At 40.6% G+C, this 24,154-nt stretch overlaps 1 protein-coding gene across 1 annotated transcript in view; it reads right to left on the reverse strand.

Annotated features, from left to right (window-relative positions):
* The window catches only part of KMT2C (lysine methyltransferase 2C), a gene marked incomplete at both ends in the record, with an annotated part of 286,382 nt that overhangs the window by 22,044 nt on the left and 240,184 nt on the right, over positions 1-24,154 (reverse strand). Inside the window, 10 exons of the mRNA XM_079711888.1 lie at positions 1,480-3,192; positions 5,865-6,097; positions 7,878-7,941; positions 9,517-9,595; positions 14,220-14,331; positions 15,430-17,252; positions 18,694-18,986; positions 19,437-21,338; positions 22,067-22,249; positions 23,404-23,477. Of these exons, the coding sequence (XP_079568014.1) occupies positions 1,480-3,192; positions 5,865-6,097; positions 7,878-7,941; positions 9,517-9,595; positions 14,220-14,331; positions 15,430-17,252; positions 18,694-18,986; positions 19,437-21,338; positions 22,067-22,249; positions 23,404-23,477 (6,476 nt within the window). The remainder of the gene's footprint in view (positions 1-1,479; positions 3,193-5,864; positions 6,098-7,877; positions 7,942-9,516; positions 9,596-14,219; positions 14,332-15,429; positions 17,253-18,693; positions 18,987-19,436; positions 21,339-22,066; positions 22,250-23,403; positions 23,478-24,154) is intronic.

Consider the following 24,154-nt stretch of genomic DNA (forward strand, 5'->3'; position numbering starts at 1 on the left):
AAGAAGAAGAAGAAGGGAGAGCAGAGTAGGCAGAAACAGCAGCATATGGCCATATATGGAAGGGTAAAATCAGAAAGACACTCAGGGGCTGCAAGTAGCCCGGTATTCCTAGGGGCAGAGGATGCAATGGACAAAGTAGCTAGAGATCAGGTCTATTTGCTGATGACAAATATGACTGAAAAAGTTATCACCACCAAAACTTACAAAAATTACATGACTCTATGGGGTTACCACTCAACCTCCACTGAGTCAGACAAATAAGAGAAAACAAAGAGTAAGCCAATACTTGCAAAACAAATGGTTTCACTAACAATCTTAAAACTGCAAATTTGGACAACTAAATATAGCACTCCACCTCATTCAATTAAAAAAATGAAAAATTTAAAATCTAATTTGAGAAACACTATAGGGAAAGCTTTATGAACACAATAGCCATGGTAGTGTAGCATCTGAAAGATAAGACAAGTTAACCAATTCCTACAACCTAGAAAACCCCAGTTTGGGAAATATGTCAAGGAAGTTCACTGAAATGCAGGAGATCGAATCTTGTAAAGGTATATTTACAACAAAGTTCTTCATACAAATGAAAAAACAAAAGCAAATCCAATGTTTTATAACTTAAAAAGGAGACTTCCCTGGTGGCACAGTGGTTGAGAATCCGCCTGCCAATGCAGTGGACACGGGTTCGATCCCTGGTCCTGGAAGATCCCACATGCTGCAGAGCAACTAAGCCCACACGCCACAACTACTGAGCCTGCGTGCCACAACTACTGAAGCCTGTGCACCTAGAGCCCGTGGTCCGCAACAGGAGAGGCCCCGCACACTGCAACGAAGAGTGGCCCCCGCTCGCTGCAACTAGAGAAAGCCCGCGCGCAGCAAAGACCCAACGCAGCCAAATATAAAAATTAAAACAAACAAAAAAAGTCTAACACTTAAAAACTTAAAAAAAAAAAAGGCAAAATATCGACACATGGAAAACCACAAAGATAAAATAGCATCTACCTGTAAAACTGTGTTTGCATAACATTAAGTATCAATACTTTGAGACAGAATGGATTCCCAATATGGGTTATTCCTGAGAGTCCCCAAGGGTATTAACAGGGTGCCTGAGCTGTTTTCTGTATTTCAAAGAGGTTAATGGAAATTGCACACTATTTGCAATTAGGACACGTAGATGATTACTTCTTTGCTTTAGTCAGATCAACTCAATGTGGTGATAATCAGCTGACAGGAATATGTTACGTATGAAACGCATGACCCTACAGCTCTCTGATTTTTGAAAAATACAGTAAGCAAATTATTACTTGATGTAGTTTATAGGTATAAACCAAAACATGAGGTCCGCGTTTTTTTACTCCACAATAAAAAGGTTATAAAATAGCGCTGAAATCAATACAGCAGTTGGCACTAATCTGTGGTAACCATAATTTAAAATAAAAGGGGGGAAAAAAGCAAGTTGCTTTCCTGAGCCACACTTACCACGTCGGCTGGGTTCTGCCTCTCAACCAGTTTGTTATCCTTCGTACCGTCGTCTTCTGGACAAAAACTCCCTTCTGGTTTTTGACTTAGAAGGGAAGATGCCTTTTTATTTTTCAGCAGGTGCTTCAGAAGCTCATTGCCTGAATCTCCTTTGGAAGCAGGGGCGCCGGCAGGTCGGGGAGGACTCTGCCCCGGGCAGGCAGTGCCGGCCACAGCCCTTTCTTTGGCCCGATCCCCAGGGCGCTCCTCCAGTTCAGGCCCATCTGGGCCCGGGTGCTGCTCCGGCTCAGCTGACTCCAGTTTCATCTCCCCAGTGGGGGCAGGGGCATCGATGGGGCGCTTATCCACCTCTGAACTCGCACAGGTCTGTTGACCTGGGGTTCCTCGTGCGAAGTCACCGCTGGGCCGTTCGTTCTCTGGTTCTGTGCGCAGCGGGCCAGCTGCCGGGTCAGGAGGTGATAGGCCGCCCGGTTCCGCTGCCTCGGGTTCTCCTTGCTGAGGGAGCTCGCCGGGTGTGTTCACCGCGGGAGCAGAGGCAGCTTCCGAGACACCCGGGGTTGGTGGAGCAGTTACATCCGAATGGGGAGTAGAAGGTGCCTTGGTAGATTCCGCATCGTCGTCTTTCTTCTTCTTCTTTCTTGTTCTCTTCTTTTTCCCTTTCTCTTCTGGGATTATATCAGAATACAGCTGAATGAGAGACGGGGCTGATCCCGGGTAACTCTGTCCACGGCTTACAGCCGGGTCTTGGCCACAGGGGAGACTGCTATTAGCCACTGGAGGTGCCGCAGGTAAAGCGGGTGTAAAAGGAGGCCTCACCGGGGACTGCTGGAAGCTGGCCCCAGGAACACCTCCATGTACCGGCTTCACAGGATGGAAATTTGGGCTTCCACCAGGAATTGATGGTGAGTCGGGAACAAACAAGGGAGGTCCCATCTGCCTCCGCTCATTGGTTTGCATGAAACTTGGGGTGGGTGGTGAATTAATAGACGCTTGCTGCAGGTTCTGCTGCTGTAAAACCGGCCCCGCTTGCTGCTGCTGCTGTGGAGGCTGCTGAAGGGGTCTTGGAGGTTGCGTAAAGTCACAAGGCAGGTCCGAAGCATAGAATGGAATCTGGGGCACAGGCGTCCTGCTGCTTAGCTCTGAGCCCGTCATGCCGTGCTGCTCCATTTCCATCCTCTGCTGCAGAGCTCTCTGTCTATCTACTTCTTGCATGAGCTGGATTCGTTGTCTTTCCTGCTGTTCTCGTAAACGTTCCTTACGTTCCCGTTCTTGAAAACCTTCACTAAAGGGGTTATTGTCATCAAATTCCACCCGTGGTGGTGGTCCACTCTGTGGATTTGCACTTGACACTGCTCCTGGGGCTGGTGGGCAAGTTTTTATTGGTAACTGGGCAACTGGAGGCTGAATCCTAGGAGGATTGAGGGGGAGGTGAGAAGGAGCACCGGTAGGTTGCCATCCAGGTAAACTGGGCATTCTAGCAGGGCTCGTGTGGCCAGAAATGACTGCTGTGTGCTGTTGGTGCTGTAGCTGCAGTGGCGCCATGGGGAAGCTGGACTGGCTCATGGGAGGCGGGGGGGCACCTGGAACCAGGGGCAGCTGGGGCTGGACACCTGGCATCACGGTGGGTGGGGCCATTGCACACTGCTGCTGCTGCTGCTGCTTGATCCGGTAATCTTCAATCAACTCGGCATGCTCTTTCTGTTGTTTACGAATCTGGAAGAGCAAATTAAATCGCACTCATTTATATGTGCTACGGGTATCAAATAAAAACACTGGCTGACGATTATGGTGGAGGTTATACAGAAGGCAGTTAGATCAGGCAGAGGCAAAAATATCTTGCTTAGGCAATGGCAAAAATCACCAAGGGAAAAAAAAAAAGAAAGGACGGATCAACTAAAACTGCCAAGCTTTTCAATAATAGGATGTTTCTAAATATGAAATAACAAAAACAAATTTGAAAAACATTTTTCTGAACTAAATATTTAAGAAAATCCTTCTCTGAGTCATAAACTATTTAAACTACATATAAAAAATAAAACAATAAAGGCTACACAGCAATCAGATAATTGTAACTTCTTTAGAAGTTACATTAATATGTAAGGTTAGACTAACTGTGAGATTTAACTCAAACTTTAACCATTTAAATGTGCTAAGATTTCATTTCTTAAGTATACAAAAGTGTACAACATGTTAAGACAAGTTGAATTACCAGTACATATATCACACCCTCCCCTCCAGGTTAAAAAGACTAGATTGGTAATAAAACTCCTTGAATTTAATGGGTAACATATTCAAATCATAATTTCTGAAATATGTAAAAGCTCTGAGGTAATGCTTTGAACAGTTCCTAAGAGGCTCCTAATATAATGACTGACTGGGGTCAGTTAATTAATCCCCAGAAGCCTTTGTACCCCGTGGGCAGACGCTACAGACCAACCTCAATGAAGACACAACCCGTGTCCTAAGGACACACCACCTCACTTAGGGGGCTGGGAGAAAGGGGTGCAAGATGATGTACATACCCTCCAAAATCACTCCATTTTTGTGCACTGTACTAGTACACTGAGCCAGTTCTGATAGGTTTTCAACTTATTTTCAACAGTTTCCCAGGCAGACTAGCATATTCTCTGCACATAATGGTTCTGGTCTATTTTCCTGTAGCTGGCAACTGCTACTTATTTTCTTCTCTTTCCTGACTGGCTTACTAGCTAGAACTGAGGAATTACCATCGGATTGGCGAATGAGTATGAACATACATAAAGCACCAGAACACTAACTGGAATACAGAAGGTGGTGATCCATGCCTTTGCCATGACATTTTAAAATTCTCTTAAAAACGCTGTCATGAATTGCTTATCTTAATAAGATTACACTGGACTGCTGGCAACTATGTTGTAGCAGATGATGTGTCCTATTTTCCAAGTATAGTATTACCTTCTAAACAGGATTTGATCCATGGATATGCAAAAGCTAGGCCCTCGCCATAAAAAATTTATATAAAAATACCAGAAGGCAATAAAAAGGCTAAAAATAAGTTATAAAGAAATCCTTAAAAGCATTTTTACTTGAAATAAACACGGCCCCAGAAAGTAAATTTAAAGAGAAAGGAAATCTCTCATTCCAGAACAGTCCTGGTTTTAAACAATGGAAATCACATTGTAATCAGCTTATTGTTGGGACATTATTGTGGTAGCTATTGGTTGGAGATAAAACGCCACAGTCGAAATCCCTGCTCCAATGATCAGCTATGTCACCTACCTCCACAATGACTCAGCAGATTCCTCATGTGTAACATGGTGATAATACTACCTTGTTCATGAGGTTATAGCGAGCGTCAGGTAAGACAGGGCCTGTAACTGTGGTCACTACACAGAAAGCACTTCTGTGATTTTTACTGGTTCAATCTGCTCTGAATTCCTCCCTTTCCACCATTAACATTGGGAGTAAGATTTAAATTGACAATCAAAAGCAAGATTGACCTTTTCTGGTGTACAATTCTATGAACTTTAACATGGGTGGAGATTAGTGTGGCCATCACCACAGTCAAGATACTGAAGGACAGTCCCAGGGTTCCCAGTTTTTGGTGAGTGTGTTAGAGATGCAGTCAATATTTGTGTACAGGTTTGTGTGTGAACCTAAGTTTTTAATTCATTGAGTAAATACCTAGGAGTGGCCACTTAACACATTTTGAACACTAAATAAAAAATTTAAATTTTACTTCTTCTTGAGTATAACTGATATTTCAGTAGGAGCATTTTCAGAAACATCAGGTTCATAATGGAAGATAACAGCAAAATGATCTCATTTTTCAGGAATGAGTCCTTTAAATAAGATACACCAATGTACGTTAAGACCAAAATGATATTGAGAAGGAGTACTAATAAAAACATACTATGGGGGAAAAAAAACAAAAAAAAACCCACCAGAATGATTCAAATGCTCTATCTGAAATTCCATTAGAAACTAAGGAACCAAAGGACATGGCAAAGCAAAGGTCAACTCCAAGTAGAAAGCCTATGATCTGCCCATGAGCTGTCCTCAGGAGAGCTAAGACTCTGCACAGTGACTTCTCAGAACAGGGGAAGTAACTGAATGTCCCCAGCCGTATTAGCTATAGCAGTATGAAAACAGTTCTTCTAGGTCAGGATTATGAGAACTTCTCTCATCAGTGGCGCTTACTGAAAGTACGTGCTGTGTGACCACGACTCTGGGGCAAGGACAGGGGTTATTTCTTCAGGTAGTAAGAGGTCTCAGAGCTGTCACTTCTGACAGTGCACTTCTGTGTGCCATTTAACACCAATTGAAATCCTTTATAGTTAATCAATGACAGACCAAAAGATTCTATGCATTAACAACTGTTTCTATTTTGCAAACCTATTTGTTACCTGTTCTAGCTGCTTCTGAACCATGCTTTGCTGTTCAGTGACGTGCTTGAGCTGCTCTGCATCCTCTTCTGGAAACTCACGCCCAGCTTTCTTGGCGGTACGTTGTTTAGCTGAAAGGGCCTTCTTGGATTTCCTGTGTGCACCAATTTGTTCTTCAAGATATTTCTGCTGCATCTGAAGAAGCTGTTGGGTCTCCTGAAGCCATTCTTCATACTGTTTACGTTGTGAATCATCTGAGGAAAAAAATTAACATTCACCTGTGTCAATTTTCTAAAGAGTCCAGTATAAGTTACACAAATCCATTTTGTAAGGAAACATTTTCATCATGACCTTGTAATAGATATTTTGAAAACATAATAGTAAATAACTATATAAAGTATAAGATTTTAGAAAAATATTTAAGAAAACCAAAGAATGCATGTTCTTAGGACACAGGCTAACTTCATACTTATAAATATTATAAACCCAATCTTTGAAAAGCAAAAGACTTATCTAATGGAGCACTTTTTATCTACTAAACTGTCAAATTTTCTAACCCATAAGCCAAACTATATATTGAACTATATTTGTATTTGATTAATTCAACTTTACAGATTTTGAAGAGACAAAGTAAGACATATCCTATTAAGGTCCGAGCATGGATTAGGTATCATTTCCCATGCTAATTTTCCTAAGTTTATGGGTTTCCCCTATTTCTAAATGGTGAAAGTATGTCCTAAACTATGAGGGAGGGAACCGAGAAAGTTTTAGAAAGGACCAAAATGAAGTCTGTTTTATAGAGGAAATCCGTAAGTTAAAAACATTGGTAATTTTTATGAATTCTGTCATTTATATGTCTATAAATAACCCATTAATCAAGTAAAATCTTCTCTACTTGTATGACTGTCATTAATATCTCCCCAAATAGTTGTATCTCTTCATCTTGTAGCAATATTCCTTCTTAATTCTTTAAGGGCACTTTACTTCACCTGATGCCAAGTTCAAAAAAAAAAAGTCACCTTATGGTTGTGAAATTCAGAATATACCTTTTTGACTCACTTTAAGACAAAGAAATAAATAAATACAATTCCAAGAAGGACATTAGCTGAAAAATTACATCAATGATAACAGAATATTGTCATACAATAAGAATCCAACCAAAGCCAATGGGCACAATAAAGCCAGAAAAAGCCAGTTGGTTACAGTTGTTTACTTGTTTTTAATGCGAATATGTATGCAAATTATAATAATTAGTGCAGGGGTAATTTCAAAAGGTCAGACTTTGGGTTTTTTCTTAAACCCAGAAGTTCCAGTACATGTATGAACTTGAAATCTAGTCTACTAAATTTGAAGGGCATTTTTCAGAACAGGCTTTTTCACAAGATTTCAGAAGTTCTGCTTCTGGTAGAATGAGACCTACCGCAAGGAAAGCCTTTCTGGTTTCTGGAACCAGGAGAGCAGAGGTGAGCAAAATGAAAAATAATGGTGAAAAAAAAGTTAGCTAAACAGTCTGAAGATTTCGGAAAGGTTCAGTTTGGGGAGAACTTTAAACGCTATCCTGAACCACCTTGGGACCCCTGAAAGTAACGAGAAAGGATCAATGGCATCCTGCACCCCTGACTTCACACCATGCTGCTAACCCAGCTCACCTTTCCCTTTGCTGTTCCCATTTAGTGTCCTTGTCACTCAGGCAGACAGTCATTAGAAAAGAAGTGGTTTAATTCTACAGATTGTAAAGTGCCCAATCTATATACAAAAAATAGCAGCAACACTGAAGAGAATGGGGAAGATGATTTTTCTGTATTAAAATATTTGTCTCTAACCATAATTATTCATGCACAGAAAAAAAAGCAATGAAATACATGCCTTGAGGAAAAGATGCCTAATAGGGCAGTGATGTTTAATAAAAGATGAGGGCACTTCGACTTTTTAAAATAACACACCTAAACTAACTCCAAGATTTTAAAAGAACACAAATATAGTGCAAAACAAGCAATCCCCAGAGAACAGGTAACTAATTAGATTTATACTTACTGACAAAGCCTGGACCAAAATTTGGAGGATTAGGCCTAGAAATCTGATGTGTTATACTGCCATCCTAAAATAAGTAAAATTTACAAATAGGTTTATTCCACATTTCAGTTCAAGGGGAAAAAAACTTTTAAAAAATGAAAAAGAAAAAAAGAAATGGAAAGGGAAAAGAACTTTAATTTCTTATGACATCTTTAAAACTTTCATTTTTATAAAAAGTAGAATGAATTTTGTGGTGACAACCTAATTTCTGAACATTTTAAACTATCTCTGAACTGTTATATTTGCTAGATTTCAGTTGAAAAACAATTATGTTTGAAGTAAGGGGTTATTCATCAGAAATATAATAGTAGGGCAAATCAAATAGTGTTAGTATTATACTTAGCTAAAGATCCATGTAAAACCCCACTTTTTGATGAAATCTACCTGGTTTCTTCTGCAACTAAGACTGAAACATGGGTTCCAGATTTACTAAATTCCACTCCACAACACAAAGTTATTTATGAACAAAAACCAATATCTCTAACAGACACAAATAATAAAACAAATATATACTAATTAAAAATGTTACTCTTATTTTCTCATTAAATGTCTTATATCTTCCAGGGAGACCAAATAGTTATCATCTCACAATTCCCTGGCAACAGTCTGATAAACAGAATTAACTCTGAAAAAGCATTTACTGAGTTGTCACAAATTCTGTTAGGTATGAGCTGTATACAAGGTAATGACTAAAAATGATACCAGCACCCAGAATACACTACATGTAAACCATATAATACTGCAAAGCAGGTGGTGTAACACTGAACAGATCAGGAAACAGAAGTTAAAAAATTTGCCCAAAGTTGAACAATAAACTCATAGTGGAACTCAGATTATTTTAAAACTCAGCTATGAAGCCCATGCTTTTTCCACTGTGTCAGATGGTCTCTCTTTTTTAATCAAAAGAATATAATTATCAGCATAATAAATCTGAAGCGTTAACTGGCAGGGCGAAAAAGAAAGTGCCAAAAAGACATAAAGAAAATAGGTAGCTTTCTCTCTTTCTTCCCCCCACCCAGGCAGATACTTGAAAAAAAAAAAAAAAGAAAAGAAAACACAGTATGTAATGAGCAGTTCTACTTTCCTGAATTCTACTTTCCTTGACACTAAATATTTACACTTTTTAAAGCTGATTATTGTGAACAGTAAATATTTCAAAAACTAAATTATCCCAAGGAATAAACTGTAGAACGTGACTATCTGTAGCTAAATAAAATGATTATAATCATTATTTTCTACATTTTATAGCAGTTTTACATTTAAATGTAATGAGTGAATTCTAAAATGCAGGACATGAAAATATCTCTGTGGAGTTGAAAGTAAATAAAAGCAAACCCCCAAACCCTAAGCATTTGGCTTCCCTCCAAGTGACCTTCTACCCTTAAATGTATAGATCCTTTTCAGAAATTGTCAATTTTTAAACTTTGTCTTTCCCTTAAAAATAATAAAATGTCTTTATTTCTGCTGAGCTGATAATACTGGTACATCCTGGCAGTATTCTAGGACTTCTACTATTTTTTGGAAGAGGCCTCACCATAAAGAATAGCGAGAGACACAGGAAAACGTGCGTTCTTAAGGGACTAGTTACAAGCAGCAGTACCTGAGTAACCGCCTGTGGAAGGAGAGTCTGACCATCACCAGTCTGTGTTCCAGTCACCGACTGGCCCATAAAGGGGAACCTGTGAAAAGGAAGTACTAAGCATCAAAGGATAAGCATTTGGAACTAACATTATTTTTAAGTGCTTAACAATTTTCTCTTCCAGGGAAGAAAGAGTAATGGCTGTGTCTTCCTCATCAAGAACATTTACTAAAGCCCTGGTTTTTGTGTCCCAACCTCACTACACAATTCTGTGAAGTGTGGATTCTTACTACCCTCATTTTACTTTCGATGAAAAGGAAGATTCAGAGAGATTAAGTAACTTTCCCCACAGTGATGAGTGGGGCAGCGATGTCAATGAGGCTGTTCCAGAGGGTCCACGCTGTTAAATGTCTCATTATACCTTAAAATTAACTCAAGCCTTTTAGATGAAAAATATAATGAAGACAATTTTCTTAGAATTTATGTACTAAAACTATATGTTCCAATGTTTATTTAAAAATAGTTGGGGGCTTCCCTAGTGGCGCAGTGGTTGAGAGTCCGCCTGCCGATGCAGGGGACACGGGTTCGTGCCCCGGCCCGAGAAGATCCCACATTCAGCAGAGCGGCTGGGCCCATGAGCCATGGCCGCTGAGCCTGCGCGTCTGGAGCCTGTGCTCCGCAAAGGGAGAGGCCACAACAGTGAGAGGCCCGCGTACCGCAAAAAAAAAAAAAAAAAAAAAAAAAGTTGGTAGCTTACAAAAACTTTTGCATCCTAAAACAAAAGATGGATCTCAATTAAGAAGTTTCATACATTTTTTTAAACATCTTTATTGGAGTATAATTGCTTTACAATGGTGTATTAGCTTCTGCTTTATAACAAAGTGAATCAGTTATACATATACATATGTTCCCATATCTCTTCCCTCTTGCATCTCCCTCCCTCCCACCTTGCCTATCCCACCCCTCTAGGTGGTCACAAAGCACCGAGCTGATCTCCCTGTGCTATGCGGCTGCTTCCCACTAGCTATCTATTTTACATTTGGTAGTGTATATATGTCCATGCCACTCTCTCACTTTGTCACAGCTTACCCTTCCCCCTCCCCATATCCTCAAGTCCATTCTCTAGTAGGTCTGTGTCTTTATTCCCGTCTTATCCCTAGGGTCTCTATGACTTTTTATTTTTTTTCTTAGATTCCATATGTATGTGTTAGCATATGGTATTTGTTTTTCTCTTTCTGACTTACTTCACTCTGTATGACAGACTCTAGGTCCATCCACCTCACTACAAATAACTCAATTTCGTTTCTTTTTATGGCTGAGTAATATTCCATTGTATATATGTGCCACATCTTCTTTATCCATTCATCTGTTGATGGACACTTAGGTTGCTTCCATGTCCTGGCTACTGTAAATAGAGCTGAAATGAACATTTTGGTACATGACTCTTTTTGAATTATGGTTTTCTCAGGGTATATGCCCAGTAGTGGGATTGCTGGGTCGTATGGTAGTTCTATTTTTAGTTTTTTAAGGAACCTCCATACTGTTCTCCATAGCGGCTGTATCAATTTACGTTCCCACCAACAGTGCAAGAGTGTTCCCTTTTCTTCACACCCTCTCCAGCATTTATTGTTTCTAGATTTTTTGATGATGGCCATTCTGACTTCATACATTTTTTAAAATGGATGGCTAGTGGGAAGCTGCTGCATAGCACAGGGAGATCAGCTTGGTGATTTGTGACCACTTAGAGGGGTGGGATAGGGAGGGTGGGAGGGAGGCTCAAGAGGAGGGGATATGGGGATGTATGTATGCATATGGCTGATTCACTTTGTTGTACAGCAGAAACTAATACAACATTGTAAAGCATTTATACTCCAATAAAGATGTGAAAAAAATAAATAAAGAAAAAATTTTCATACATTTTTATATCTAAATGTTAAAGCAAACCAAAAGCTGGTCACTGACCAAGAGAAAGTCTATATGGTCCAAAATATCTGGCAAAACGTTACTTACTCTAATTAAAAACTTCACAGAAACATTACTGCTTTGATGAAAACACTGCCCCTAGAATTACCAAATGCGTCAACATAACAAGATTATATTTTGCAAATTATTTTTCAAACACTGTACCTTAATATCTGAGTACTATCAGAATTTGGAAAATATGCTTTTTAATTTTTTTACTCAGCTTTTTGATTCATCTGTTACCCCCTGGCTCCACTACAGCCCTGGTGTGGAATAATCTCATAATCCCAAAAGCACTCACTGTCTATCACCCTCAGTCAACTTATGACATCACTTGAAGGAAGGACCATCACCTCTCCTTCTTCAAAGTGCTCAGCAGAAGGGCTAACAACACACCTGACGACTAACACATCAGTGTACCTGAGTGATACAGACATGATGCTGAAGGAGCAGGGGTTCTGATTCTCAGGTCCATATTTTAAAGTACGTACAGAATTAAATTCAGCATTTCCTTCTATTTTGACTATGCTCAGCAAACTACAATATTATCAGCAGTACTGTGACTTTGCACCAACAGAACTCCCATAATTTTCATAGCAGAAGTTGTTGCACATACCTCATAGGTCACTTAAGTTCATCACTATTTTGAAATTATGGTAGTTATTAGACTTACTGCCAAATTTATTAATGCATTAGAGAAGCACCATATGCTGTAACTTTTATATTTAAGTTAACTATATTTCAAATATAATTGATTTCCTCTGTAAAACCAATGTTTTTGGTTTTGCATTAAAATATTCTGAGGAGTTCAGGCTTCACTGGGATGTCAAAAAAGTTCATGACATAAAAAAGTTAAGAAGCCCTGTGACACAGAAATAGTGTTAATAGACATTGTGCAATAATGAAAACCGGGACTTCCCTGGTGGCGCAGTGGTTGAGAATCCACCTGCCAGTGCAGGGGACACAGGTTCAAGCCCTGGTCCAGGAAGATCTCACATGCCACGGAGCAACTAAGCCTGTGTGCCACAACTACTGAGTCTGCACTCTAGAGCCCACAAGCCACAACTACTGAAGCCCGCACACCTAGAGCCTGTGCTCTGCAACAAGAGAAGCCACCGCAATGAGAAGCCCACGCACCGCAACCAAGAGTAGCCCCCGCTCGCCACAACTAGAGAAAGCCCATGCACAGCAACAAAGACCCAATGCAGCCAAAAATAAATAATATATAATTAATTTTTTAAAAAACCTGAGGAGCCTTCTAGAATAAGCTCCCACTGGCCAAGAATGGTCAATTTGAACATCGCTAAGGTTAACAGCTGTGACAGATTAAAAAACACATCAAATGTATTTAAAAAAATAATAATAAAATAATGAAAATCATTAGAAAGTACAATCTCTTCTTTGATCTCAACAATGCTTCTTGGAATTCCCTGGTGGTGCAGTGGTTAAGAATCCGCCTGCCAATGCAGGGGACACGGGTTCCATCCCTGCTCCAGGAAGACCCGAATGCCGCGGAGCAACTAAGCCTGTGCACCACAACTACTGAGCCTGCGCTCTAGAACCCGCAAGCCACAACTACTGAGCCCGCGTGCCACAACTACTGAGCCCGCGTGCCTAGAGCCCGTGCTCCACAACAAGAGAAGCCACCGCAATGAGAAGCCTGCGCACCACAACGAAGGGTAGCCCCCGCTCGCCCCAACTAGAGAAAGCCCGTGCGCGGCAACAAAGACCTGACGCAGACATAAGTAAATAAAATAATTTAAAAAACAAAAACAAACAAAAATAATGCTCCTTAACCATTTCCAAAGTATCTCAACACAGCACCTTTAAGGATTCCCAATTTATTTGAAAGATCATGTTTATCATAAATTCATGTACATTTCATATTCAATTCCATAATCATCCACATTCAACAAGGTAATTAAGCTAAATTGAGGCTCTATGCCTACTCTATTGAAAGAGGTTCTCAAACAGCAATATGCATAAGAATTGCCCATGGCGCTCACTAAAACTACAGACATACAAGCACCATCTCCAGATATTCTGATTCAGTAGGTTTGTGGTTGAGTAAATGAACCTGAATTTTTTTAAAAAACTACCACATAATTCTGACGATGGTCCATGAGCAAAACTTATGAAACACTACCTGTGGTTATTTAATACCCCTTAGGGGGTGTAAATACCTAATTTCAAAAATTCAGATACTCAAGTAACTCATAATCTTCTCTAACGTATAATTTTCCATTTTTTCTGCTAATAGTGAAAAGGCTTATAAAGTTTCCAAATGCTAACTTTCAAATGTCCTCTGATGGAATAAAAAATAGTCACAGGCTGAAATAAACTATCTTTTGTTCTCAGCACAGAACAGTTTAATTTCTATTTTCCTGCTTATCCTCTCATCCTCACCTATTCAGGATGAAGGAAGTCTGTCCCATGCAGCTTTTGGTTAGCATTAACTATTCTAAAGGTATTTAAACAGGCATACACTTAAATACTTTGGATTTCCTGCTTAATCAAGTCAATCTTTCAAACCATTCTATGATGTTTTATTATGTTTACCCTGAAACGAATGGAAATTTAACCTTTACATTTGTACAGCATTTTGCATTTGATTGTATTCAGCTGACATCACAACCAATTGAAATATTTATTGTTCATTCCTAGAATACAAGTTTTGAGTTACTATACGCTCCTTCTAGTAACCAGTAATAATTTCACGCACTTCCTGATGCACAGTAAGAATGAGAAACATCTTCACCTACCTGTTCATAACCATTGGTGGCATGCCCATATTGTTTTGTGCCATCACTTTATTTATGCCTTTAAGGGCCACCATTTTGGCTTTCATTATAGGATCTGTAATTGCATCAAAATCTAAAGAAGAAATATATTTTAAAGTTACTGATTTCATAGCATGTGGTTCAAGCGACACTAAAAGGTAACATAACTATCACAAACATTATGTAACTTACAGACTCTTATTCCTTATTATTTAGTAATCACTATTATAGGTCCTATACCAGGTAAGGAAGGAATTATGAGATGCCAAGAACCTCATCCTGAATTTAATCCCATCTAAGTGATCCACACTTTTAATACGTTAGTACTGCAAGAATCAAAACAAGGTGCTTGTCGAATGTAAGAGAGATTACACCAGTAATCTAAAGCAATGCAATTCCTTTCATCCAAACTTTCACAATTCTAAGCAGAATTGCTTCTTTAGTAATGTTCCACCATGAATGAGAATTTGCAGTTATTACCAATACTAAGGAATTCCACTAAATTGGTTATTACTCTTTAGGAGAAAAATGTATCAATTTCTTACAAGAAACACATGCAACTGACAAAAAACCTCTTTGCATATAAATAAAAAAGAAATGTACCAATACGATGGAATTGGTAATGTATGAAGGACAGGTCAGTTTTACTGTTTAGAAGAAAGCATTCCTTGGACGTGTGTCCTTTGATTGCTAATTCTTTCTCTTAGAGGCACTCAGGTATTTTTACTGCATTGCTGTTCTATTGGGGGGGGGCGTTCCCCAAATTAGTAAGCTATTGGAAGTAAGTTAAAGAGCTTCATATAACCAAAAAAAATGCCAAGCATTCATTGTGCATAAAAGGACAGTAAGAAGTTTACTCCTAGCAGGGTTCCTTTAAATTCACCTTTCAGTGACTCTGAAAATACATGGTAATAATGGTGAGAAGTCAGGAACTAAAAAAGATTTATTTCTATTAAACAATCCCATAAAAGACAGACTTGAGAAAGTCTGAAACTCAGAGTTTTGAATCTCTTGATGTACCTGGGAGGAATCTAAAACTCTGAATCATGTTCATTTCAAAGCTGAAGGAGGACCAGAAATACAGCCCTCAGTGCTCTAGTCCACACGTAATTTAATACACAAATCTTGTAAGCATACTGCACCCCACCCCACGCCCACAGTAATTGTTTCTGAAACTCCGAGGAATGCCTACCGATGTTGGGGAAGAACGGCTCAGACCGCTGGCGGATCATGGCTTGCATCTGTCTCTGCTGTTGCTGTTCTTGTCTCTCTTGATCCAGAAGGTCCTGCAGAAGTAGAGGCTGCTCCTCCAGAAGGAGGGGCCTCTCTCTATTCTGCTGGGCGGCCGTCTGAGGGACCATCAGCTGCTGGGGCCCAGACATGCCGCTGGCAGCAGACTGACTCGTCAGAGGTACAGTCTGATTCACAGGCTTCCCTGTTCCAAAACTGCGATGCACTGTTGGCTGACCCTGAATGAATCCTGGACTCACCTGCACGCCCTGAGGGAAAGCGTGGTTTAATCTAGGGACTGCTGTCACATTAGAACTCAAGGTATTATCCAGAGCATGACCAGGTGGTGTCATCAGAGGGGGAGGCAAACTTGACACGTGACTGGACGGTGAGGCCGGCAAAGTTGGTGGTGGAGACCCCAATGGCCTAACGTCTGAATTATCAGATTTTTCATTAGCAAGTAAACTTGAGAGAACTGGAGTTGATCCAGGTATGCTGCAAGAGTTTATCACATCTTCAGCAGGCAGCTGAGTGGACCCACGAACACTTGTGTTGGAGCCAGCCATTTCTCGATTAGTTCTTTTCTCAAGTAAATCTGCATCACAGGACTGCAAGGAAGCTTGTTCCCCATCTTTCGCCTCTGTATGAGCAGGGGCCTGAGGGCAGGGAGCATCAGCAGTATCTTTACCCTCATCACTTTTCTCACTTTCACATTTGGTTTCCCCTTTAGAATCTGGAGACAGTACTTCTGTTTTAATCTCACTGCTGACAGTGGATTTTTTCCAAGGAGAATGTTTATCAGAAGGAACCATACTTTTGTCATCTTGCTCCTTTTTTGGGGGTTCAACAGATACACACTGATTATCTAACTTATCATCAATTGGAACATTAAGGTCTAGTTCCTCGTTAAACATGCTTTTCTTATCTCCCAGGTCAAGTTCTGGATCTGTATATGCAATGATATCAAATTCTCCTGACCTTAAGAGGTCATCTAGGTTGGGATCATTAGCTTCCAAATTACCTAAAGTATCCAATTCATCTCCCTTGCCATCTTCTGTATCTAGATTTAAATTTTCCAGATCTTCATCATCTAAGTCTTTGACTTCAACCCCCTCGAGGTCTTTAACATCTAGTTCTTTGACAGATGGGTCATCAGAATCAAGCTTTTCTTCGAGACCACCAGAAGACTGGGTGGTTATCTGTAAACTATCAGATGTTGTTTCAGCTGGTGTCGACGTTGACAAAGGGGCCTCTGAAAACTCACCACCTAAGGGGTGGCTCAGAGACCTCATGACCATAGAAGATGAATGGACAGGGTGGCTTTGCTCTTGCTGAGGTGGCGGCACTTGTTCCAAATTTGGATGCACAGGCAGCTGATGAGGGAGCCCTTGGGAAGGTCGTCTCATGGGGTCTGTGTGCCTCGGGCCTGGAAAGTCTGGCCGGGGAATGAAGTTTCCATGTCTTGGATGAGAAGGTGCCTCTATGACGTTGCCAGGAGAAGCAGGGAAGGGCACCCGAGGCCTTCCCTCCGGGGTCCTGTGCCTCAATTCAATAAACGCTTGGCCCAGTATGTTATGCTGCTGAACTGACAGGCTCTGGGGCGAAAAATGTGGAGGAAGTCCACCCGGATTATTCGTTTGTGAGTTATTTAAAGGCCTGGGTATATCTACAGACATAGATCTTCTCAGCTGTGGAGGAACTCCAGATCCTTGTATTTGTTGAGGAGGTACAAGGAAGCGTTCCTGACTTGACAAGGTACCATGACTACCTCCTGGAAATCCAAATCTAAAAGAAGACATTAAAAAAGCATATAGTCAATATAAAGTATTATGCTGAACTGAGTTAGGTTGATAAAAAGGAAAAGTTTTAGATTAAACGCAGATACAAAATTAATGTGGCCAAATACAATGACTTAGCAAAAACAAAATAATCACCATTAGCAACTACTTATAAAGTATCTATATGCAAGTAAATTTTTGTCGAGTACCCTATAATAAATACTATATCCGAGCTCTAAAGGTATATGATCTAACAGATAACATAGACAAAGACAAAGCAAAGCCGCCAAGGAGATGGAATCAGTTGCTTAGAAATCAGCACATACTATTGGAGTTGCAAAGGAGTCCATTTCTTTTTTCTATATTTAGGGAGGCTATGATACGAAGGAAGCTGATTTGGGGGGATGCTTGAATGAAGGTAGGAGGTCTAATGAATTGTACTAGAGAGACTTTATAGGCCTCTGCACATGAGAAAACAAAGGCATGATGACTGGACAGGTTAACCTATTATTTGTTTGAAAGGAATGAGGACTGGGGGTAGTAAGACAAAGAATGATAGGCATTATCTGCAAAGATTCAGTAAATGAATAAATTATAGAAATACTTTTATTTATATTGTACCTCATTCTAGAAAAAACTAAAGGCAATTTACAAGTAAATATAAAACAGAGCAGCAGGCAAAAGTAAGGAGAAAGGAAAAAGGAAAACAAGGGTAAGACTTTAACATGGAGGTAGGTATTAGACTAAAAACTATATCTGATAAAACGAAAAGCATATGTTAAAGAAGTGTTATTATATTATAATAGTATAATACCTTATTATAACTCAGGCCTACATTTGGCTTTGATTGTTCTACTAGCCACTTCAAAGATGGAAACCACTCATCACAAAAAATTCCTACAGGAAAACATCCTTTCAATTTGGAAATTCCCACAAATATTTACCATGTAATTTAAAATTAAAAATCTAGGGAGAGAATAATTCTCACTCATCACATCACAGGAGGCTTTGAAGGAATATGGCAGTTACATTTTAAAGGTTTGACTGGTAGGATAAACGACATCGCTGTGGCTGTGACGTAAGGCTAGGACAGTCAATATTTAATAACAAAGGGAGTGCTTTTACACTCTCTTGAGTACTGAGGACCTTAAAGAAAAACCCACGACCTCCCATTAGTGAAAAATAATGTTGATCATATCTCAAAGGGATCAAAAAGTAAAAAACAGCATAAACTTCTTGATTAAGAGTAATTTCAAAGTATATACATATATATATATATATACACACATTAAAAAGACACCGAATCCCTTTGCTGTACACCTGAAACTAACACAACATTGTAAATGAACTATACTACAATTAAAAAATGGTCCCAAACAAAATAATTTCAGTTGTGCATATTCCCTTCTATTAGCAATTTAAATCTGTCACGAAACTAAAAGCGTTACCTAAATCCATGAGGTCTCATCCCCATACCAGTAACATCAGGAGTATAGGGGCCACGTGGATCTTTTGGGAAAACAGCATATCTAGGTCCTAGAGGAGGGCCAATGGAAGACCTGATGCTCCCAGGATAGGGGGGTGGAGGCCTAGTAAAAGCCTGGCTGACACTCTCCGGCTGCCAGTGCTGCAGGGGCCCCGGATGAGGCACTGCTCCTGGGTCCTGTGACCCTTTCTCCTGTCGACCTGCCAGCTTCTTCTGCTGTTGCTGCTGGAGGATGATTTCACGTAACTTCTGTCGCTGAATGGAAAGAAACAAAAAAGGACCGGGACTTTTTAAAAAGTAGTGGCTTTTTAAGTCTCAACGCTTCGGATACTTGACTATGGTAATGTTTAAAATACCGTAATATTTCAAAGTATGATAAAACACTAGTTACACTTAAATATTCAATCGGTTATAAAAAATAAAGTGATGATCTGGGTCCTTTTCCTTGCCATACAACTATCACAAAACTGAACCCTTCGTATTTAAGAATTCCCCTACCAACTCATGAAAACTGAAATTAGATAAAAGAATAAGTCCAATTCATCAGTGTTGATTTTACCAATGTCATTTTTCTTCCTCGCAGTATGACAAATTCTACAGAAAAGATTGACTTTAACAGCTGTATATAAATTACTCAATTTGATAAAATGAATAGCTTTCTCAAATAATACATTTAAAACATCTGAGAACATTCAACCTGTTTACCTGTCTCAATTTCTCTGTATCTGCTTGAGACATGTTTACAGTGCTCTGTGTATCGGTGACTCCTGAGGTCGGTACAGGTCCGGGAAGCTGGGACACACCAGAGAACTGCTGGCCTTGAGAACTCATGGGTGAGTTGGAAGGTGCACTGAAGCTCCCCTCTGATCTAGGCCGTGGCTGATCAGCGACATCGTGGGCAACCTGACTTGTTCCGAAAGTGTCAGACTGAGACCTTGGGGTCACAGGAGTCTGATCGTAGGGGTCACGAGGGGCAGATGGGGAGACACGGCTAAAAGCATCTGAAAGACCAGGTCCAGGTGGCCTGGGTGTCTGGGAACACGCATCAGGTGGCCTCACCAAAGGGCCAGGTAAGGCTGCTGCTCGATTTTGTGCTGCCTGCAGGAAAGGATCCTGATTTGGCATGAGGACGGGTCTTGTCATTGAGGACCTAGTAAAACCCTCTGAAATCCTCGGCCTCGGTATTGCTGGTGGTTGGGAGTAAGGAACAGAAATTCCAGGTCTCGGTGTTCCAGGAGGGTGAGCACGTGGATCAGAACGTCTCTGATTAGCCACAGATGTAACAAACAAGTCTGCCTGTGCAGACGGCCTCGGGGTTGGTGGCTGCTGACTATACGGATCGATGGTGGTGGGCCGGGGAGTTCCAGGAGGTTGAGAATAGGGGTCTGGATTGGAGCGAGATGTTCCTGGGGGCTGGGAATAGGAATCTACAACAGGACGTGGAGTTCCTGGAGGTTGGGAATATGGGTCCTGAGATGTTGGCCTTGATATGGTTCCAGGCTGGGAAAAAGCCCTTGAAGGATGAGCAAAAGATTCATTCATTGCCGGATGTGGGGTGATGGGAGGCTGGCTATATGGATCACTTGACTGGTTATGAGAGAAGTTATCTACAGGTCGTGGTGTCAAAGCAGGCCTTTCATAAGGGTCGACAGGCAGTCGCCTTGGTGCCTGTGACACTGATCCATAAGGGTCCTGGGAGGATGGGGGTGGCTGCATCGGAGCTTTAAAAGGTCCGGGACCACTATCGAGAGGTGCAGGTGTCAACAAGGGTCGAGCATATGGATCCGGTATCCGTTGTCTTTGAAACGCATCTGCCCTAGGAGATGGTTTAGTAAAGTGGTCATTGGTTCCAGATGCTAAAGGACCTTTTGCAGTTTGTTCAGAAACTACAGGAGACCGGGGTAGGCCTAAGGGTTTGGGAAATGGATCTGTCATCACAGGCCTAGGTGTGTCTGGAGGCTTTGCATAGGGGTCACTACTTGCTGTGGAGGAAGAACATAAATCTCTGACTGGGGATGGCCTGTTTGCTGTCGTCTCGTTCATTTGAGTGGGCCTAGATACGGATGATAAAGGTGCACAGTTTTCCACCAGTGCAGAATTTCTTCTGGAAAAACCATGGCCCCCAGGAGGTGGTCTTGGGGTACCAACCATTTTCGCATAAGGATCCACTGGAGATGGCGGCCGGGAGTTAGAAGATCCAGGGGAAAACATCTGTGGGGAAGGTGGCTGAGAAGCCTGAGCCTGCGACAGACTCTCCGGGACGGAGATCCGGGACAGCGCCGGAGGAGGGGGTGGAGCTTGCGGTTTTACAAACACGTCATCTGATGGCGCAGAAGTGGGGGTGCCGGGCAGCTGCTTTGCAAACAGGTCTTTATGGAAGGGCTGTGCAGGAGACGCACTTCCATTGCCAGGCTGCGGGGCCAGGGGGCTCTGGATCCCGCTGCTCGGCGTGTCTGGGCCAGGTTGCCCCAGGAGAGGCTGGGAGCTCAGCTGTTGCTGCTGCTGCTGCTGCTGCTGCTGCTGCTGCTGCTGCTGTTCGTTCTTCACCTGCTCCAGCTTCTGGGTGGCTTCAATCTTAGCCTGCTGCTTACTTTTCTGACGCATTTGCTGTTGGAATAGGAAAGAAAAAACAATCACACGGCTAAGGAAGAATATAGCTGTCACGGGGCAGGGGGGAACAGCAACAGAAAATTTATTCGTTTGATGTCATCAGTTTCCAGATTGCTCCCCTATTATAAATTCCTCAAGAGGAGAGACTATTATTCATCATAGTATACCGAATGTCTACGGCAGCATATTGTTTATAATATTTACTAAAACTTCCCCAAATCAACTTAAATATATTTTACTGAGAAAGGAAAGTCTATTTTAAATCAAATTTTTATATTCTATTAAGAACTATAGCTGAAACTATATCATAAATATCTCTTTTCTCAAAAAGCAAAAATTCAATTTTAAAAAGCAAATTCTTTTTTTAATTAATTAATTTATCTTTTTATTTTTGGCCGCGTTGGATCTTCGTTGCTGGGTGGGCTTTCTCTAGTTGCGGCGAGCGGGGGCTATTCTTCATTGCGGTGTGTGGGCTTCTCATTGCGGTGGCTTCTCTTGTTGTGGAGCACGGGCTCTAGGCAGGCGGGCTCAGTAGTTGTGGCTCGCAGGCTCTAGAGCGCAGTCTCAGCAGTTGTGGCGCATGGGCTTAGCTGCTCCATGGTATGTGGAATCTTCCTAGGCCAGGGCTCGAACCCATGTCCCGTGCATTGGCAGGCGGATTCTTAACGACTGCACCACTAGGGAAGTCCTAAAAAGCCAATTCTTAAAGAAACAGAAACACACACCTGTCTGAATTTCCATTCCTGTTCATGTTCCGATTCTCTTTGCTTTAGTGGATCTTTAAAAAGGTCTGAATCAATACGAGAGCTGGGATCGATGCTATCTTGCTGTTGCTGCCTTTTCATGGAATCATTTGACATCTGTACTTTATTAATGCGTAAAGCAGCTCTGTTATCTCTGGCTTTTTGCTTTGAAAAAAGGAGAAGAAAATTATCTCCCAGTATATGTTAAAATTAAATATAACTATGACAAAGTTTATCATACAAAAGCAAGAAAAAGTTGGGTTAAATAGTTGAAAACAGTTGCAATATTAATCTTGAGATTAATACTTACAGCCTCTTGTGTGAAAAGATCTGGACACTACCCCACTTTTCCCTTTTATAAGGCATGTTTCAACTGAAGACATATTTCCATCTCTCTATTTGAACCAGGCTAGAGAACCCAGGTGTAATCTAATATTTTCAATCCTAATTTTTGTAACAGACTCTTCAAAAATGGAACGATTAATATCTCTCTCAATTTAGAGAAAAGGAAAATACCAAATCAATCCTCCAAATCTAAAATCTGGAATCTGAAGCTTAACGTTAAAAAAAGAAAAATCATTGAGAAATATTAAAAATATCCTGCCATTACCTCTGCCAGTCAAGGTAAAACAAAGCAAAGCATCATCAACATATCCCCCCACCAAAATTTTCTGCTTTATCCAAGCAGTCATTATCACTGACAATATGTCTGCTGAAGATCAAAGTAGAAAATAAGTGCATATATTTTTCAAAACGATAATGCAGATATAATATGCTTTCAAATGAAAGCATGGATTTGGATCCAGTTGACAGTCTTAATTTGGCTCTTTGGGAGAAAATAAGTCACCATCTGAACTGTGAATCTTATAAAATACCCTAATAGTTCCTGGCCAAGTCCATGTTTCAAAAGCTCCTTAAAGGTGTCCAGGTATACCTCTTCCAAGATTCTCTACTAAACCTAATACAAAAAGAGCTTATTGTGGAAGAAACTGAGGCACATTAATGTGGCTGCAAAATGTAGTACTCTTTCAAAGAGATAAAACAATTTAAAAGTGAAATGAATTAAACATGCTCCTAGGATAAGTGATTTCAATCTTCAACATACTGGTTCTATTAACCAGCTTATGAAACTGTCACCTTCATCATGAGTTAGACATCATGAGTTAGGAAAACACTATAAAACAAAGCTGTTTATTAGTTGTACAAGTATTTAACATATGTTTTTTGGAATGGGAAATCTTTTTATTAACCTAAGACAATAATAACAAGATTCACATATTGTGTCTGAAGGCATGATACATATGAGTTTTTTTAAATACCACGTATGGTGCTCTTTCCTGCGAGCTTGCTTTTCTCCACAGCTTGGCAATTTGCTTCACTCTAGTAGTCCAGTCTGCAACAAAAGAACACAGTAGACACATTCACGGAGCCACGGTAATGATGTGTCTTAATCAAAAGGTTGATAAACTGCTAACAATTAAACTTATTCTGCCCATATTTTCATAAATGAATAGTCCTGTATTTAGTTCTTTGTATAGTATAAAGTTCCCGGCACACAGCAGACCAAACGTATTTCTGAATGGAGTGCTGCCTCATTAACAATCTCACCTGTGGAGTTGGGAAGTTTTTAAATCAAAGTTCTACTAAGCAGCCAAGGTAAAGTTAAGCCAAACATAATAAATTCCCTCAACCACGTAAGATGCTACCAGGACCAAAGCTAAAAGTTTTGGAAAACATCTGTACTCAAAAGAAGTCTATCAAGTTGACCAAAAGGAAGTAATCATTATTAAAAATAAGCATCTCATCAGCACTTGTGCACAACAAAGACAGGGAAAAGCAATGATTTCAAGCCACTTCTATGAAACTCAGTGTCAGGACGGTACACAAAATGAAATCTGGGTGAGATCAACAGTTAGCAATAAATGTAGAAATGTTTTTGTCCATATTTATAAAAAGAAAGCTTCGAAACAGCCAGTGAAAATGGAAATCAGCTGCAGACCAACAGCCTTAACATGGTGTTTCATGAGGTTCTAGAATCACACAGTACCTCTATTAAAGAAAATTACTTTA

This window comes from Hyperoodon ampullatus, assembly GCF_949752795.1.
Source record: "Hyperoodon ampullatus genome assembly, chromosome: 9".
Classification (NCBI taxonomy): domain Eukaryota; kingdom Metazoa; phylum Chordata; class Mammalia; order Artiodactyla; family Ziphiidae; genus Hyperoodon; species Hyperoodon ampullatus.